This window comes from Vidua chalybeata, chromosome Z (assembly GCF_026979565.1).
Source record: "Vidua chalybeata isolate OUT-0048 chromosome Z, bVidCha1 merged haplotype, whole genome shotgun sequence".
NCBI lineage: Eukaryota > Metazoa > Chordata > Aves > Passeriformes > Viduidae > Vidua > Vidua chalybeata.
Genome location: NC_071570.1, coordinates 64,462,467 through 64,479,546, shown reverse-complemented (window position 1 = coordinate 64,479,546; position 17,080 = coordinate 64,462,467). Strand labels below are relative to the sequence as shown.

General features: G+C 34.8%; 1 protein-coding gene across 6 annotated transcripts in view; it reads left to right on the top strand.

Moving 5' to 3' along the window:
• Nucleotides 1-17,080, top strand: part of RASA1 (RAS p21 protein activator 1) — a 53,186-nt gene that overhangs the window by 33,924 nt on the left and 2,182 nt on the right. For all 6 annotated transcript variants that reach the window (XM_053932445.1, XM_053932448.1, XM_053932449.1 and 3 more), the window contains 12 exons: nt 673-760; nt 2,813-2,890; nt 4,064-4,221; nt 4,509-4,585; nt 8,443-8,615; nt 8,822-8,981; nt 9,166-9,308; nt 10,034-10,149; nt 11,282-11,368; nt 13,716-13,783; nt 15,424-15,512; nt 16,319-16,396. In XM_053932445.1, coding sequence (XP_053788420.1) covers nt 673-760; nt 2,813-2,890; nt 4,064-4,221; nt 4,509-4,585; nt 8,443-8,615; nt 8,822-8,981; nt 9,166-9,308; nt 10,034-10,149; nt 11,282-11,368; nt 13,716-13,783; nt 15,424-15,512; nt 16,319-16,396 — 1,315 coding nt within the window. The remainder of the gene's footprint in view (nt 1-672; nt 761-2,812; nt 2,891-4,063; nt 4,222-4,508; nt 4,586-8,442; nt 8,616-8,821; nt 8,982-9,165; nt 9,309-10,033; nt 10,150-11,281; nt 11,369-13,715; nt 13,784-15,423; nt 15,513-16,318; nt 16,397-17,080) is intronic.

The following is a 17,080-nucleotide window of genomic DNA, read 5'->3' as shown; positions in this document are numbered from 1 at the left end:
CAAGTAGCTGATAAAAAACTGTCTCTGCCCTTTCTTCAGAAGTACAGTGAAGTCTGTACTTCTGCAGCATTTAAGGTTGTAGAGGTTTGTGTCACATACGCTCAAATGTTTGTGTATGATCCAGTACACATTTTACTGGTCATGAGAGCTGTGGGACACATTCCTATAGGGGATTCCTTAGGTTAATACTGTTTCCTGAAAGAAAAATCCTTCATGTATGATTAACTGATTGTGAAATAATGCTGAACTTACACTGCTTTTAAACTCTCTAGGAATAATCCTTGTTGACAAGTGTTTTGAGATGCCTAGTTTTTTGCCTTAGCTATAAGCCAGCATACATCCCTGTTCAGTACACACCATTCTAAAAATGTGTCAATATCTGAAGCAGGCTGCATGTACTGTACTTTTCTTAAAATGACACAATACATTCAAAACCAAAATGCAGTTTTTGAAGATCTGATAAATCTTGTTGGAAGTCTTCCTCTTTCCATTTGTGATGGTAACATGTAGGTGAACAAAAATTGATGCAATTATTCAATGCACCTTACAGACAAACAGGAGAAATCTGTTAGTTCAGTGTAAACTTTGTTTTGGCACAGATCAAGTGAAGGTGTCTGTTAATATGTGAAGATGAATTAAACTTAATTTTTGTTGGTTTTTTTTATTTTTAAGGCCAAACTGTTTTCAGATAGTAGTTCAGCACTTTAGTGAAGAGCATTACATCTTTTACTTTGCAGGCGAAACTCCAGAACAAGCACAGGTGAGAGCTTTTATATGCTAAGTGTAAAAAAAGTAACTTTTAATATTGTGTCTTTCAGTGATGTTGCCCTTCTGAAACAGGAAGCAAATGTATCACAAATATTTAGTGATTATAAAGCAGGTGTTAAAATGAACTGGTAGCAAATCTCTGAGGGGGAAGGTTGGTGCTGAAAATCTAGCACCTCTATTACCTGTTCTTCAGGGTTTCAGTTTTGACAAATTCCAGTCAGGTCCCATGCGCAGAACTTCCATTATTTTCTGTTACCTGTTTCTGGAGAGCATAGATGTTTTTTGATATAGTTCAATTCAGAAGAAAAAACTTACTCTCCAGGTCTTTTCCATGTTATAAAACACAGCACAGTAAGTGAGAGTTTTACTTCAGAGTGAAATAAATAAAATGCCAATGCACGTATGTGTGCCCAGCGACCAAAGTGCATTGAACTGCCTTTTCCAGTTATTTGCCATGTATATAAACTGGTAGTCATGCATAGTTTTTGGCCCTGATGTGGCACAGTGTAAGGTTTTCTGGGTTTATATGGTATCTTTAGTTACTAGCTCTCTTAACAGTTATGCTCACTGATTAAGAATTGTGGGATAGAAGCCTACTTCTGAGAAATTATTTTACCAGTAGATTGTATCTAAAATGATACAATGTTCTTGTTTAAGTTTTAAGCTCTGCAAGTTCACAGCTCTGATGTATGCGTTGCATTAGAAGTCAAGCTTTGCATTTGATGTTATTATGAAAGCTTTTTAGAGCACTCATAACAGACTGTATTCACCAGAGCATGAAGTCTATATAAATATAGTATTTTTTGTGTGCTGTATATAAAGGAAAGCACAGATTTTCTTTTTAAATTAATGCCAATTGTTAAGTTTGCAGAGATGACATAAGAATTATGTAGTGGAATTTATCATACAACTGTCAGTGTACTGTATTTGAGAAGCAGTATGCTGTGTCATAATTGAGAATATATAAATTAAATTCCATGCTCCTTAATTTTTGTTACATCTGTAAAATCTTTCATTTTCTAGACGACAGAATATCCTGTTTTGTTTTCTGAACATTTGGTTTAATTTGGTTTTCAAAGTGCTTTACAAGCTGTTCACTGTGTTTACACAGAACACAGTTGTTTCAGGTTTCTTTATAATATGGCTTTGGCCCAGAAAAGTTTACAAATATCTATCTTTTGAGAAAGCTCAGCTTTCTTTACTTTCTAACATTTTACAGAAAAATAGAAACTTGGTAGGATGTAGCGGAAAGCTTTTCCTTGGAAGGATTTGAAAGCTGAAGCCTAACTCACAAAGCTCAGAATAGATGCAGTACATATTCTTGTATTTTTAAGATATGGAAGATGCTGTGAAGAATGATTGAAGCAGTTTTGTGGGGGTTTTAATGACATTGTAAAATTGTACTTTGAGAGTAGATAGCAGATCTTTGAGATACTGACTGAAGAGAAGACTGTTGTCAAAACCTAAATTTTGTGCTTTGCAAGAATTGTACAGGATTTAATGGTTGGGAGACAGTAACTAGTGAATGAGGCTATAATATATCTTCCACCTTCCAAAGACAAACTGGAGAATGTTGGATAAATGCTTTATGTTTATCTGTTAATTGTTCAGTTTTTGTTTGAAGTATACAGTGTTGTGACTGCCATATGGGAGCACTGGAGAGAATAATCAGACCAGTTTGGCTTGTTAAATGTAATTTTCTCAGAAGCAAACAACTTTTTCTTAATTTTATATACAATTTGCAATTTCTTGTAGTATCACTACTCTGGAAAATTGGCAAAGGTCACACTGTATATCCATTAGTAATGCTCGATAATTCTAAAAAAAAGAGGTTCAGATTTGCAAATTCTTTATGAGGTTTTGCTTAGTAATGATAATAAATTTGCTTTAATATTCAGACTTTTGTATTGTGGAATTACAGAAAACTTAGGTTTTGCCAAGCTAAAGTGAAAATTCAGGTACTTTTTGCAGATATGTCTGTTCCACTGCAAGAAGCTGTATCTGACTTGGTGTCATTACATTCTTCTGCATCTTTCTCTCTTAGGACTGGATGAAAGCTCTGCAGGTGTTTTGCAGTTTAAGAAAAACCAGTCCAGGATCATCAAATAAACGTCTGCGTCAGGTGAAGCTGATATTGTGGCGTTGGAGGTGCATGTGGAGGAGTATTTTGCCTCCTCTGTGCAAAATTATATTAATGAGTCTCAGAATTCTTCCTTTCAACAGTAGCAAATCCTGAAAAAAAATCTAAAAAGTCAGCAGCTCTTCGAATATACCTCATATGGGAAATTTTTAAAATTCATATGACATGTAAACAAAAAAATTTAAAAAAAATTATATGACACATACATAAAACACCTATTATTTACATTTTATTTACATAAAATGTAATTATTTAACTAATGATATTAATTTTATGTAACAAATACATGCTGAGCCAAGCTTGTGTTAATTTCTGTTTGCCTCTTGAAAATGCCATATATGCCAAAATTTCTTCAGAGAGAGAGGGCAATCAGTCTTAATTAGCTATGTCTGTAATGATTGGAGAATAACAGGGAAATATTTTAAGGATTCCTGATATGATTTAATCTTAGGAACATTGAATATAGTAATTTGTTACAGGCAGTAGAGAATGGAAAAAAATTGGTGAATAAAAAGTAATAAACCACATCTGTTCGGTTGTGAACTTTCAAGAAGTTTGGATACTTCTGAATCAGTGAACTAAATTAGGTGAATTTACTGACAGGTGCAGTTGGGAGCTTCAATGTGCAAAATCCAAACAAAAAGGGAATTAATTTTTTCAAAAAGCAAAAACAGTGTTTATCTGCATAAAGGAATACAATGTAATGTGTTGCACAACAGAATTTTTACATAATCTGTTAGGAAAGCACCAAATAATAAACGACTGTATTTGGAATTGTCCATGGCTCTTACTCAAAGTGCCAGTCTTCCATTTCAGTAAAATTTTCTATGTCTGCAAAAGTTGCTATTTGCAAATCCGATTGCCTCAAAAATGATTTTAAAATAAAAATCCAAGCTGCCTTAAAAACATGGGTCTGGATATTTGTTTTCAGCATTTTTTTTAGTTACTCTTACTTTGTTCCTTATGCTTCTTAAATATTCCAATGCCTTTTGTCTTTACTCTTCTAATAAGGAGTTTGGTATTCAGTATTCACATATTAACATTAATCCTCTGCATAGAGGATTAATAATAATATAAAATAATAATAATAAAATAATTCATTCATGTGCTTTGTATTTTAGCAACAAAAAATAAATAGTTTATTTTTTTTTTCAGGTCAGCAGTCTCATTTTGCATGTAGAAGAAGCTCATACACTCCCAGTAAAGCATTTTACAAATCCATATTGTAACATCTACCTGAACAGTGTCCAGGTAGCAAAAACACACATCAGGGAAGGACAGAACCCTGTGTGGTCTGAAGAATTTGTCTTTGAGTAAGTTTTAATTATCTTGAATTAGTGAATTTCACTTTTAATTTGTATTGGATTTAAGATTCTTAACACTTGTTTATAGTTCTACAGTCTTTTAAAAAATACTGTGTATGTGCTTATACAGCAGCAACCTTTCAGACAAATTCTGTATGGGCAGAATTTTCTGTAGGCACCTGTCTTTGCTAATATAAGTGGCTGATAATGAGAACTCGGGATTGAAATGAAATTAGGAAAAGCTTAAATGCCAGCCATGTATAGTATTAATTGAGGTTCTTTGTCTTTTCTCCTAGTGATCTTTCATCTGATATTAATAGATTTGAGATAAGTCTTAGTAACAAAACAAAGAAAAGTAAAGATCCAGATATATGTAAGTATTTTTCTATAAAAGATGCTTATACATTACAGCAGTGAATACTTGGTGTGGTTATCATTGCTTTTGTCAAGGGTTGTCACAAGAGAATTAAGTAGATTTTTAGGTTCACCATACTGCCTGTGTATGTTTTTGATGTCTGGTACTGGCTTTCCATTAATGTTTTTATAATGAGAACTTCCAATGATTTTAGTCATAAAATGCACTATACTCTAGTCCAGTATGTCGGACATAGCTCTGCTCTATGGTAACTACTGCTTGATAATGACTGTGCTTATCAAAAAGCAAGAGCAAAGAGAATTTTTCTATATTAGTCTATTTCATAAAAGGTTAAGTTCCACGGAGTCTGTCTACATGGAATTTCTTTTCCAGGCTTTTGGTTGCTTCCAGTGAGACAGGGAAAGGTGCAATTTTTTATTAAAGAAAACAATCTTGGCAGTCTCTGAAGAAACCTTCCCTTTTTTCCTTTCCATTTTACCTCATCTGTCTTCTTCCCTTATTACCACTCTTCGGCTTAAATCTGAAGTTATCTCAATATCACTTTGAATGGGAAAGGATCTGTATTTTCTTCTCCTTGAGTTAGCCAGACAGGTGCTTCTTTAATGTGGTTTTCTGTTCCAGCAAATCAACAGCAAGGTGGTAGAATCTGTCAGCTTCCTAGAAAAGAAAGAGTTGGAAGAATTTGAATTTGATACTATTAGGTACAAATTTTTTTTTTTTTTAAGGTCAGGTCTCTTCCCACACCATACTTTCAGTTTTCTTTTTCTTTGTGGTGTTTTTTTTTGTTTGTTTGTTTTTGTGGTTTTTTTTTGTGTTTTTTGTTTTTTTTTTTTTTTTTTTTTTTTTCCATTTTGTTCCGAGCTCTCTGTTCAAAGGCAGTCAGAGTATATATAATCTAGTGCAATTGTTTTCAGTTTGCATATATTTTGTTACTGGTCTGTAACTTAGGCCAGTGCTAATTTATTGATTTTTAGTTTTTTGGGGTTTATTAAGATCTGTAGGGAAACCTTAGCCAAAGTAGGTATTTACAACTCATTTTGCATGGTCTTGTAGAAACTGATTTAATTTCAGATCTCTTTCTTCTTCTCTCACTAGAAAGTTTCTGCATAGCAGGAGGAAAAAAGATACATTCTCTCTGACAGACTGAGGGACTATAATTGCAGTTGTTAACTTGATCTTGAATTCATTTGAGCTGGAAAACTGATTACCTATCTACACCAAAGCCTTGGTTAGGAAAAGAATCTTAAAAGGGTAATACTTGAGAGGGATACTTAAGTAGTTTCTTTGAATGTATTTTTGTAGTTTCCTGATCTCTGCCCAGATTAAGGAGATGCTGTTAGTTCTATGCATTCAGGTGATGGAAGGCTCCCTGTTCTAGGTCAGGGGCAGGATTGGCTGAATTTTTTTACTGCAGTTATCTACACTCTTAAAGCATAAGTATAATCCAGCATAACTCTTTCATTTTGAGATAAAGAGTACACTAAGTCAAATTGAATGAACATACACCTCTACTTACATCCCAAGCCCTATTGAAGTATGTGAAGTTCACTGGGGTAAAATGAGTTAAACCACATTTTCTCTGACATACGTTGTGTTACACCGCCAGAATAAACCTGTAACTCTTCAAAAGCAAGACAACTGGTTCCTTTCCTTAACCAACCATCTTTCCTTTCCTTTTCAGCCACAGATGTTACCTGTGGAATGCTATGAAGTGGCAGTCCTGTACAGCTGATGCTATTCATCTTGCCAGTTATTAATTGGGTTAACTCACCTTTTCTGCTTGCTTTTCCTTCCATGTAATGCAGATTAAAGGTCCAAAAATTAATTGTTGGAGTCACTGCTTTGTTCTTTCATTGTAACACACAAAACCTAAATACCAAAGTAATACATGAATGAAGGCTACCTTTTCAGTATTTTGAAATACTTCCTGAGTTTTCAGGTCTTTACACAGAAGTTTGTCTATTACAAATATTCCACAGTTACTTTAGAGTTTAAGCATTCTAGATAGTCAGAAATTATACTAAACGATTCAGCATCAATTGCATCAATTATATTCACTTTTACTTGTTTCTCTAACTGTAAATTGCTTAAGGACTTACTCAAATAAATATATAATATGGCTTGAAAAATCCAAAGGCCTAGAATTTATTAGTAGACTTCCATCTGCTACTATTGACAGTTGAATTAGTAGGTCTCGAAAGACACCACCATAAAGTGTTGAACTGGAGTGGAGATTCTGGTTTGATTTTGCACTACGGTGGTTAATTTCAAATTAACTCATGTTGAGTAGAAGTCTGTTACTGAAAGGAGCCTACCAATTCAATGTAACATTATAAACAGGAAAAAAGTCTTACTACTTTAAAGTAATTTAATATAAATTATGATAACTCTTCTGCAGTCCTCGTATAGATATTTGGTATGATTTTTTTTTTTTTAAATCAAAGTCAAGTCATTTATATTATAGTTATGAAGTGCAACAATAACCACAGGGGAAAACTAAATCATCAGTTCATTCACCATTCCTTTCACTGTGGTACATGTGCCTTATATGTGCAAGCAAATAAGAAGAAAAGCACATTTCTTAGTTGTGGATACTGAGCTTTGATGCCAGGGAGAAGTATGCTAAGAAAGTAAATTTATTACATAGTCTAATGACATTCCGTCCACACTGGTGATAAGTAGCAGGTGGTGATGTGTTGTTTTTCATGCTATTTGACTGATATAAATGCATTAACTTTTATCAGTTCATCAGCTCCAAAGAATATGAAGTAAGCAGCAGGATTGTCCTGAAAGAGACATTGTAAATCTGATCTTCTGTTCCAGTATTAAGTTATATCCTTCTATGTATTGCAACACTGAGGCACTGAGAAATCTGCTGGAACTGTTGACAATTTCTGCAAGGCATATTGGTGTATTGGCTTTGCAGAAATGTAAAAAAAATAAGCTCTTGGTTTTATGGACTTTTTTGTTTTTTCACATGAGGAAAGTAAAAGCAAATATCTGTGTCATGGAAAGAGAGGGTGTTTGACTGAGATGTGCAGACTGATAGGCTAAATGTAAAATTAATTGCAGACTCCTTTTGGAGCATGGTGGGTGTTTCACAGGCACAATGTTGCCTCTGAAAGTGCCTGGGCCTTTCTTTGTGGAAAAAACAGTTTACCACTCAGGAGTACATGTTCCTGCTCTGGATGGGCCTGTGTTCCTTCCCAGCTTCTGTAGCTGGCTAGCCAGCTGCAGCATCGGATTTCAGCTGCAGTGCAAGTCATTGCTTTGCAATTTCAGTGTACCATCGTCACCGGTTAATGATTTGGCTATTCTTGAGCTGACTTTCATTATCTAGTCAGCAAGTGCTTGGAAACACTTTTTAACCTAATACGCATAAACTGTTACTTAGATTGGAGTTATTATAAAAGTAATACATATGTCAGTGTTTGGGAATACTGTAGGAGCACTCTTAATAAATAGGAGCAGACTCTGATGGTGGTGTCAGTGCAAGGCTGGAAAGGGAGTAGTGAACTCTAAAGATTTAACCTGTATTTTAGTTTCTGACTGCTACCTGGACTTGCAGGTTCCAAGGAAAGCTATGTTAATACTCGTGTGGCATTTTTGAATTTATATGTAGACATTCTTTACAGATTGCCATATATTTCTTCTTCCGTTTACAGGACACTGTTAAACCATTGAAGAGAGAATGAATCCATTCATATATTGATAAAAAACTTTTTGTTTACTCTTGCTAGTATTTTTTTCCTAAAATAAGATGATGTGTTGAAAATAAAACTATTTTTTTATTTAATAGTAGCATTGTTTTGGTGGAGATAACGTTACCTGAACAACGCTTTTTTTCCTTTAAGTGTTCATGCGTTGCCAATTAAGCCGATTACAAAAAGGACATGCAACAGATGAGTGGTTTCAACTCAGTTCCTATGTACCATTAAAGGGTATTGAGCCAGGATCTTTGCGTGTTCGAGCACGATATTCCATGGAGAAGATCATGCCAGAAGAAGAGTACAGTGAGTTTAAAGAGGTATGACTTAAGCTTACCATCCATGGTTTAGCTGTCAAAACGAACTCTTCATTGGTTGAGAGGGATCTCAGTAACACTGGTTGATATAATCAAATAATGTTTTTAAGTTACAGTTGTATATATAGAGATATGTAATATAATATTTTTCCAAAGCTGTTATATGTAAGGAGAAGCTTCTGAATATTTTAAAATTGTTTTTCTTTCAGCTTATACTCCAGAAAGAACTTCATGTAGTCTATGCCTTATCACATGTTTGTGGACAGGATAGAACACTGTTGGCTGGCATTTTACTGAAGATTTTTCTTCATGAAAAGCTTGAGTCCCTGTTGTTACGAACACTAAATGACAGGGAGATAAGCATGGAAGGTACTGCACTAAATCCTCCTACAAATTTACTGGAATTCTGGACAGCTGGGGAGGAAAGGGTTCTGGTGCTGTCTTGTTTTTTCTCCTCCTTCAGTTGCAGCTTATGTCAAAGAGTAACTGTGTTCTTCCTCTCTTTCTGATGTCTCCTTTTTTCAGTTTTTCTCTTTCCAATTTCTTTTTTCAGATGAAGCTACTACCTTGTTCCGTGCCACCACTTTAGCAAGCACACTTATGGAGCAGTATATGAAAGCCACAGCAACAAGTTTTGTTCATCATGCACTGAAAGATTCCATATTAAAGATCATGGAGAGCAAGCAGTCCTGTGAGGTGATACCTTAAACTGTGTTTTAAACATTTTGGTTTGTTGACACAATCATGCATTGGTTATTAACTGTTGTGTTTACATTAAATATTAGTTGTAGAGACATTTAATAATTTTTTAGAACTAGACATTTTTACATCAGAAATACAGGAACTGAATTAATTAAGAGATATTTTTATATTTTTTCCTCGATTTTGGCTTCAAACATTATTCATAGTAGGACTAAGTTTTATAATCAAAATTTCTTTTAATTATTTAGCAGGCATTCTGCAGCAGCTACTGAATGTCCTAATCTAGGTAAACTCTTGTTGAACTCAAGATATTGTAGAAGTTAGGATCTAAACTTAGTTTTAATTGTAAAATTCCATATTAAATGATTATTACTGATCCTGAAACTTTTTTAAATTACCTTCCTAACTTCTGTGTTTTACTTTCACTTCATTGTGGAAAAGATGGGAGTCATCAGAAATTTGGATTGAAAGATAAAGTCACTCAGATGAAAAAATGGTGAATATCCAAGCTGATAAAAGCCAGATATGTATATTAGAACTTAAAACTGAATGCCTTGCATTCCCTGACAAGTTACTGAAAGATGATTGAGTTCTGTAAGAGACTTGTATAGCAGCAGAATATTTCATTTACTTTGAAACAGTACTCAGTGTGTAATATTCAGAAACGATATATATGTGGTTCTAGATACAAGAATAAACATATTCTTTTTCTGTTTTAGTTAAATCCCTCAAAGTTAGAAAAAAATGAAGACGTAAACACTAATTTGGCACATCTACTTAGTATACTTTCAGAATTGGTGGAGAAGATATTCATGGCTGCAGAGATACTGCCCCCGTAAGTTTGCACTTTTCAGATTTATATTTGAAAATTTGTGTTTCCATGAGCAACATTCTACATTAAAATTAAGTTCTTGATGATTTATCTTAGTATTGATGTATAGACATAGAAAAATAGATGGGGGAAAATAACATTTCTGGCAATTAATAGTGTTTTACAAAAGCCCCCAGCTGGCACATTTGGTTTTCTTTTAAAGGAGAAGCTACTAGACTCAAGAGATCAGGGACAAAATAGTAATAAAATAATTAATCTCATATTTTTACAAAAAGGTAGAAGACAGTGGTAGTTAGCAGACAATGACATGTATTTGTCAGTCTTTCTCCTCTGAGAAAGAGATGGAATTATTAACAGCATATAAAAAATACAGGTAGGTAGTAACAGTGATACCATTCTATGCCTATTTTTGTCTGCTAGGGAAGTGCGGAGGCCATTTTTCCCCGCTTCTTTTAATTCATAAAGTAACTTGTTTTCATACCTCAGATTTGAATAATCTAATAAAAAGTGGATGGTATAGTTTCCTTTCATAGTGTCACTAGCTTTTAAAGTATATGAAACCCTCAATTTTGAGTCATTGGAGTAGCATGGAATTTTCTTTTGTGTTAGTGCTGGCAAGGTTAGCACTGAAAATTGTATTCCTTTTAAGTATATGATGCGGTGATCAACATTTTCTGAAATACATCACAAATGTTCTTTTATTTTTCTTTTAATGGGAGAGAACTATTGCTGTGGTGCTTAACTTTCTTTTTTCACTCTGTGTCATGTATGGAAAGAATAGCTTTTGTTTAGTTAAGAGAGAAATAAAAAGAAAAATCAACCATCAAAGTGGTCTTTTTTCAGAAAGGGAATACTACTTAAGTAAACAGTTATAAAACATTTAATGCACATCTGAATAATCACAGAATTGCACAGAATAGTTTTTCTTTTTATTAGAAGTTTACTTTTTAAAACAACATTTAAAATAGAATTCTTATAAATTTGTTAACTTTAACTAAGAATTTATAATTTAAAGGTTTGTCTCAGCTATTAATATAAAGTTGATAATAGTTCTGCATCAGTAGGAGGTCGGTCTGACCATCTTTTCTGATTCTGTAAGTTTAATGGAATGAGTAATTGGCTACTGTTTCTGCAGGACATTGAGGTATATTTATGGATGCCTACAGAAATCTGTTCAAAACAAATGGCCAGCTAATACTACCATGAGAACCAGGGTTGTTAGGTAAGTTATTTGTCAACCTTATTCTGGAAATACTGCTTTCAAGCCTTGTTGGAGACATACTTCAGTGTCCTTATCTATGTTTCTTCAGTGACAAAACTGTATGAACTTACACAGGTTACTGCAGTGTTTAAGATATTTATGATGATGAAGCACAATGTCCCAGTTAAAGATTGAGCTTGCTGGATTCTTGGTCTTGTTCTTAGAGCCTTGCCAGAATAAAATGATGTAGTATAGAGGTATAGAGGTCAGTATAGCTTTACTTAATGGTTTTAACTTTGAATTTACAGTACTACAGCCCAATCATGTTGAAATATTCTGGAGCTCCTCTGAAAATGCTGTTGGAGGTTACAGAACTTTGTTCTTCTGAACTCACACCAGCCACCAAAACTCCTATCTGCATTATTAAACCAGCACAATACAAAACTAACTCTTAACTCTGTTCATTGCCAGGACAGGTCAAACAAAAACCTTTGACAAAGCTGTGGTCTTGACACTTTCTCTAAATGTGGTAGGGATTTTAAAGGTATCAGAGCCTCAGCTTTCCTTTTTGTGGTGCCATGCAGTTGTATGGTTAGCAGAGGTTAATCTCCCATGGAGGGATCTTTCAGAGTATTTGTCTTTGGCTTGTATTTATCATTTTGACACTGGAAGCCTTATGTGTTTCATACTGTGAAGCGGCCTTGCCTTCAAATGGAGACTGCTCCTACTTGAGAGCTCCTTTTACTCTGAGGGGCTAAGCTGCTGGAAGGCTGTAAAGGTCAGTAGTGAATTCTGTATCTCTGGCTGTTCATCCCCAGCTCCAAAGAGGACCATGTGGCTTTCCTTAGTGAACACACAGCTCACTTTCAGAGTTTTCCCAGTGGTCTCCACTGGATGCTAAATTTTATCACTCGCTTTTGTGGTGTTCCATTTCACAAGTGGATACTAAAGATTTCTCTTTGGAGTGCAGTTTCACAGCCTTCAGTAATGTTTATTACCTTTCATTGCGCTATTTTTGGTTTAAGAATAATTCAGTATTCAGAGCCAGATGGACAGTTTTTGATATCTGGGTATCTTCTCTATTGTATCAGTCAAAATGTGCTACCATTTCACTCTGGTTTAAAACTCCCATATAGATATTTGCTCATTCCTAATTTAGGCAGGATGATGAAGGTAAGGAATAACAGATCTTCCCTATCAGCAGGGTCTCTGCTAGATGTGTACCTTGTTGGCCTTCAAATTTGGGCACTTTAAAAGACTGACTGGTGTATGTGCCAAGACTTCAAAATTAATTACTGACTTGTAGCTTTGAATTCTCACCACAGAAAGTATTTTAGCTTAACCTCTAGCCAAGAACTGTTTTCTTACCAGCCCATAACTTGTGTTTCTTAGAGATAAGGTAGATCTATAACAGAACATACTAGATATCTTGGACTTGGAGAAGGTGCATCAACCTTTCTACTATTTTTCACTTTAAAGAAATATGGACATTTCCGTAACTGTGTACTTTACAACAGGCAACCTTCCCTTCTTCCTTTCATTACAAGTCAGGCTCTGGTATTGCTTTGGTGAAATCCAGCCTGCTGGTGGTGTCCAAGGACACAATTACAGATGTTTTAGATTGATTTAATTGGTCTAGATGTCACTTCATTGTACAGCAATCAGCTGGAGCTGAGGTTAACCTGAATGATGATTTTTACCTCTGGTATTAACAGGAAAATAGATTTTTCTCATTATGCTGAAGCTGATTCTGGGTTCATGTTGAATGAATTCCTAGTTCTGCAGTTAGAACAGAGCACTTTTTTTCCAGCTTTTAAAATGGCAGCAATTCTCTCATGGTGGAAAGTAGCAGATCCCTCATTTTTCTACTGAAGTGTACTATCATCAGGATAATGGATCAGCTGAAGCTGACCTAAAGGTGTGTTCCGCCAAGGGAGATCTTTTTGCCCATCCAGTCCTGCGCTCCAGCTTATGGTGGCTTGGGGAAGTGGCTGGCTGTGAGATGGGTATCTTGCAGTATCAGACAGTGGAGAGTTTTTGGGAGGTCAGACACAAAGGATGGCTCCTTTTTGAGGCAAGCATGGTCTGGGATTGGCTTCATTATTACTTGGCAATTAATTTCTTCCTACATGATTTCAACAGTTTGTTCACCTTTATTGGGAAATCAATGTGCCTCTTCTTTCAGATGTCATTGCAGTTGATAGAATTGTAGCATGATGACTTTGATTTATGTTTTTACACAGCACAGGCTAATTTCTTGGGGTTTGTCTCAACAAGATCCCACATTAACTTTATTCCTGAAAGACTACACAATTTTACTTTCATTTTCTAATGGTTTTGAACAAAATACAATTTTATTTCATTTCAGTGGCTTTGTTTTTCTTCGACTGATTTGTCCTGCTATCCTGAACCCAAGGATGTTTAATATCATCTCAGGTGACTATGTGCTTCAGATCGAATCTATACTTTATGCAGCAGGATACATGAAATCACTGTATTATCTGATGTAGCAAAATAGGAAGTTTTTTTTGAATGCTATGTTTCAAGTCAAGTTATCCATGTCATTTGGCTAACTTCTTCTTAGGGCATATGCTTTCCACTCTCAAAGGCTGTGGATATCCCCAGTATAATTCCAAAGTAAAAAAAAGAAATCCATTGTGATATTTAATAATGAAATTTTGAGTCAAGTCTAGCATTGTTTAATGTATTTTAGCACTGTGAAAAATGTAATTACAGGAACTTCTGATGTCACTTTCAATGTCACAGTGCAATGCCAGAGTTAACAGCTGAATGCAGTGGTATTTCTGAAATGTACAATATTTATAAAATTGGTATGTGTGTCTGCAGAGCTTGGAATACATTTGTGCACCTAGAAAATTTTTCTTGAACAATTTGTTTAAATGTCCTGCTTAGATGGCTTCCAGCCATTAGAGTGGTGTTTTGACTCATGAAATACAGTTGGTTTTGGATATAGAATCTTAAAGATGAGAGAGGGATGGTCTTCAAAAAGGCTGAAAAATAGGCAGAAATATTGGAGAAAATAAAAAAATCTGGTTCAGAAGAGCTTTTTTCTTTATTCAAAGACAGTTTTTAAGACAATGTGGCTTGTTTTTCTATCATCAGTCTTTAAACTACTAAATGAGGACTGTGTCAAACGAAGTTCCTTTCTCTCACACAGTAATTATTTCTGAAACTGCTTTGGAGAAAGCATTTGAGAAACATGGCCTGGAACAAGTGATAATTTTTTTGGCATTTTATTATCTTTGGGTAGTTTGCAAGTTAGGTACCTCCTAACTTGGGTTGCACTGTGACTCAGGACTGGAGGTGTAAAGAACTAAAAAAATTGAGTGATGCCTTTTGTGCTTGACCATTACAGTCCTGCTGAGTTACCACCAGCCAGTAGATACCATTCTCGACTACTGCTAAGGGAAACTTACAGACCTTATAACCCTAAAACCCTGGTCAGGGGAATGTTTTCAACCAGGCCATTTACCTTAACTGGAGAGAAACATCACTTGCTGGAAAAGGAAGTGCTAACTGACTTCAGTGGTTAATGTGAAGTGTTTATAGTCACAGTCATTATAGACTGGAGTTTCATGGAAATACAGGCTACAATTGCATGTAACATTCACTTTGTTTTCCTGCTGCCAGTAACTTACATAAGTGGGCACTGACAAGTTATTTGAGTATAAGCAGATAAGGAAAATGTAAACTTTCTTCTTTGTTTTTTAAATTTCAAAGGTAAATGTTTTAATAAGTAATCTTCCTTTCAACAAAATTCCTCAAGTTTTGAGCAAATGGTTATCATTTCACTTAACTCTTAGTAACACTTACTTATTTTGCCTTCTTTTTCTGTGTGCTACTATTAAGGAAAATAAGATGATCAGATTAACACGGCTTTTGGACATTACAAAAGCAATATATTTTACTTTACGAAGTGACATCTTTCACACGCACTTGTTTTATATTTAAAAAAAATTAATAAAAATATGAATGGGAAAAGAATTTATTTTCATGCGACTGCTGTTAATTTTAAATGTAATGGCCAGTGACTCTCTACTTCGCACTCCTGCCAGATTCTCCTTCCCCCACTGCTGCAAGAACACTGACGCTGGTCGCCAAGTCTGTGCAGAATTTAGCAAATCTGGTTGAATTTGGAGCTAAGGTGAATATAATTTTACATAGAGAACAACCTACAGAGAACTGTGCTTCCTGTACACCTTTCATATGTTCCTGTTCAATGCATGCAACAAATTTGTTGCTATTTTCTTATGCAGAACCTATGACTTTTTCTTTCTCTTTCACCCTGCATTTATCACTTGCTAGATTGGTGTTTTCTGTGGTAGAGCACTTCAAACCTCTCCTGTTTATACTACTGTACTGCTAGACATAATGAAAGCTGTAAGTCAAGTGTACTTATTGCACTAATAAGCCCAAGCTTTCCATAAAGTTTCTATTAAAACACTAAGAGAATGCCAGCAGTGACTGGTCTCAATTTCCAGGCTGAAACATTGCTAAAAATACATCTGTTGACTTAAGCATAATTAACATGACTTCAGGCTGGCGTGAGAAGGTTGTTTCTCTGAAACACAGAGCTTGGAATGTAAGAGTTAATGACAAAACAGGAAAGAAGGCATTTGTTCCTGATGATACCTCTGAACAGGGAATACCTGTTCTCTGCAAGCAGGTATTTAGAGACACTCACCTTGATGCAAATGTGTATCTGTATGCATGTGTAAGAAAAATTCTGAATCACTTTGTTATCTATCTTCTGAATACAAGAAAACCAAATTCTGTAGTCTTTTGACTGGCTGCAGACCAGACATTAGAAATACACTTGAAAAAAAGATATATTATTCCCATTTACATACTTGTTTTGCAGTGTCATTTGCCTGACTGCACTGTGTTCACCTCAGATGTGACAATTATCTTGGCACTGATTTGTTAATGAATACTTTTTAAAATTACTAGGAGCCATATATGGAAGGTGTAAATCCATTCATCAAGAGCAACAAACATCGCATGATCATGTTCTTGGATGAGCTTGGGGTAAGTGGTTAAAAAAGTATTTGCTGAAGTTACATAGCAGAATTGTAAATTAAAATTTTTTACACCTCTTATTAACTAGCTCAGCAGTGCATCAGCTGCCACATAATTTTGAATGCTTTTGTCTGAGTACTTTTTTTAACACTTATTTAAAAATTGCTGGTCTGTCATATGGAATTAAAGCCATCAAGTATCTTCTTAAGACTTTATTAATTTAGTGCCTCTATAAATGTGAGAAGATGAAATAGGTTCTATAGCTATGAGATTAGAAATATTTGGCAAAAATACAAACTTTTCACAAACATATTTTTAAAGCAGAAGTTTTTATATGTAACTTGTCACAAGGTTTTGACCACAGATTGAAAGTAATTTTTCTTTAAGAAATATTAGGTTGAATTTCAGTTAGCACTGGCAAAAGCTTCACTGCATGCATTCTACATACTGTAGTTTGAAAGTGAAATGCTGTCACTGTGTCCTTATAAAGCATGACTATTTTGTGTGTATGTGATTGTTGTAACAGGAGTTAGGTCATCATCTTTTATATGTATCTATTTTAAATGCAATAATTCATTTTAAAAAGTGAGATGAAAAAAATATGCTAAGCATCCTAAATTAATCCTTTAGAAGTGTCCTAAAAGCCATCTCAGAATATTTGAAAAGTGTGGCATTTGGGTAGTGGGCATTTGC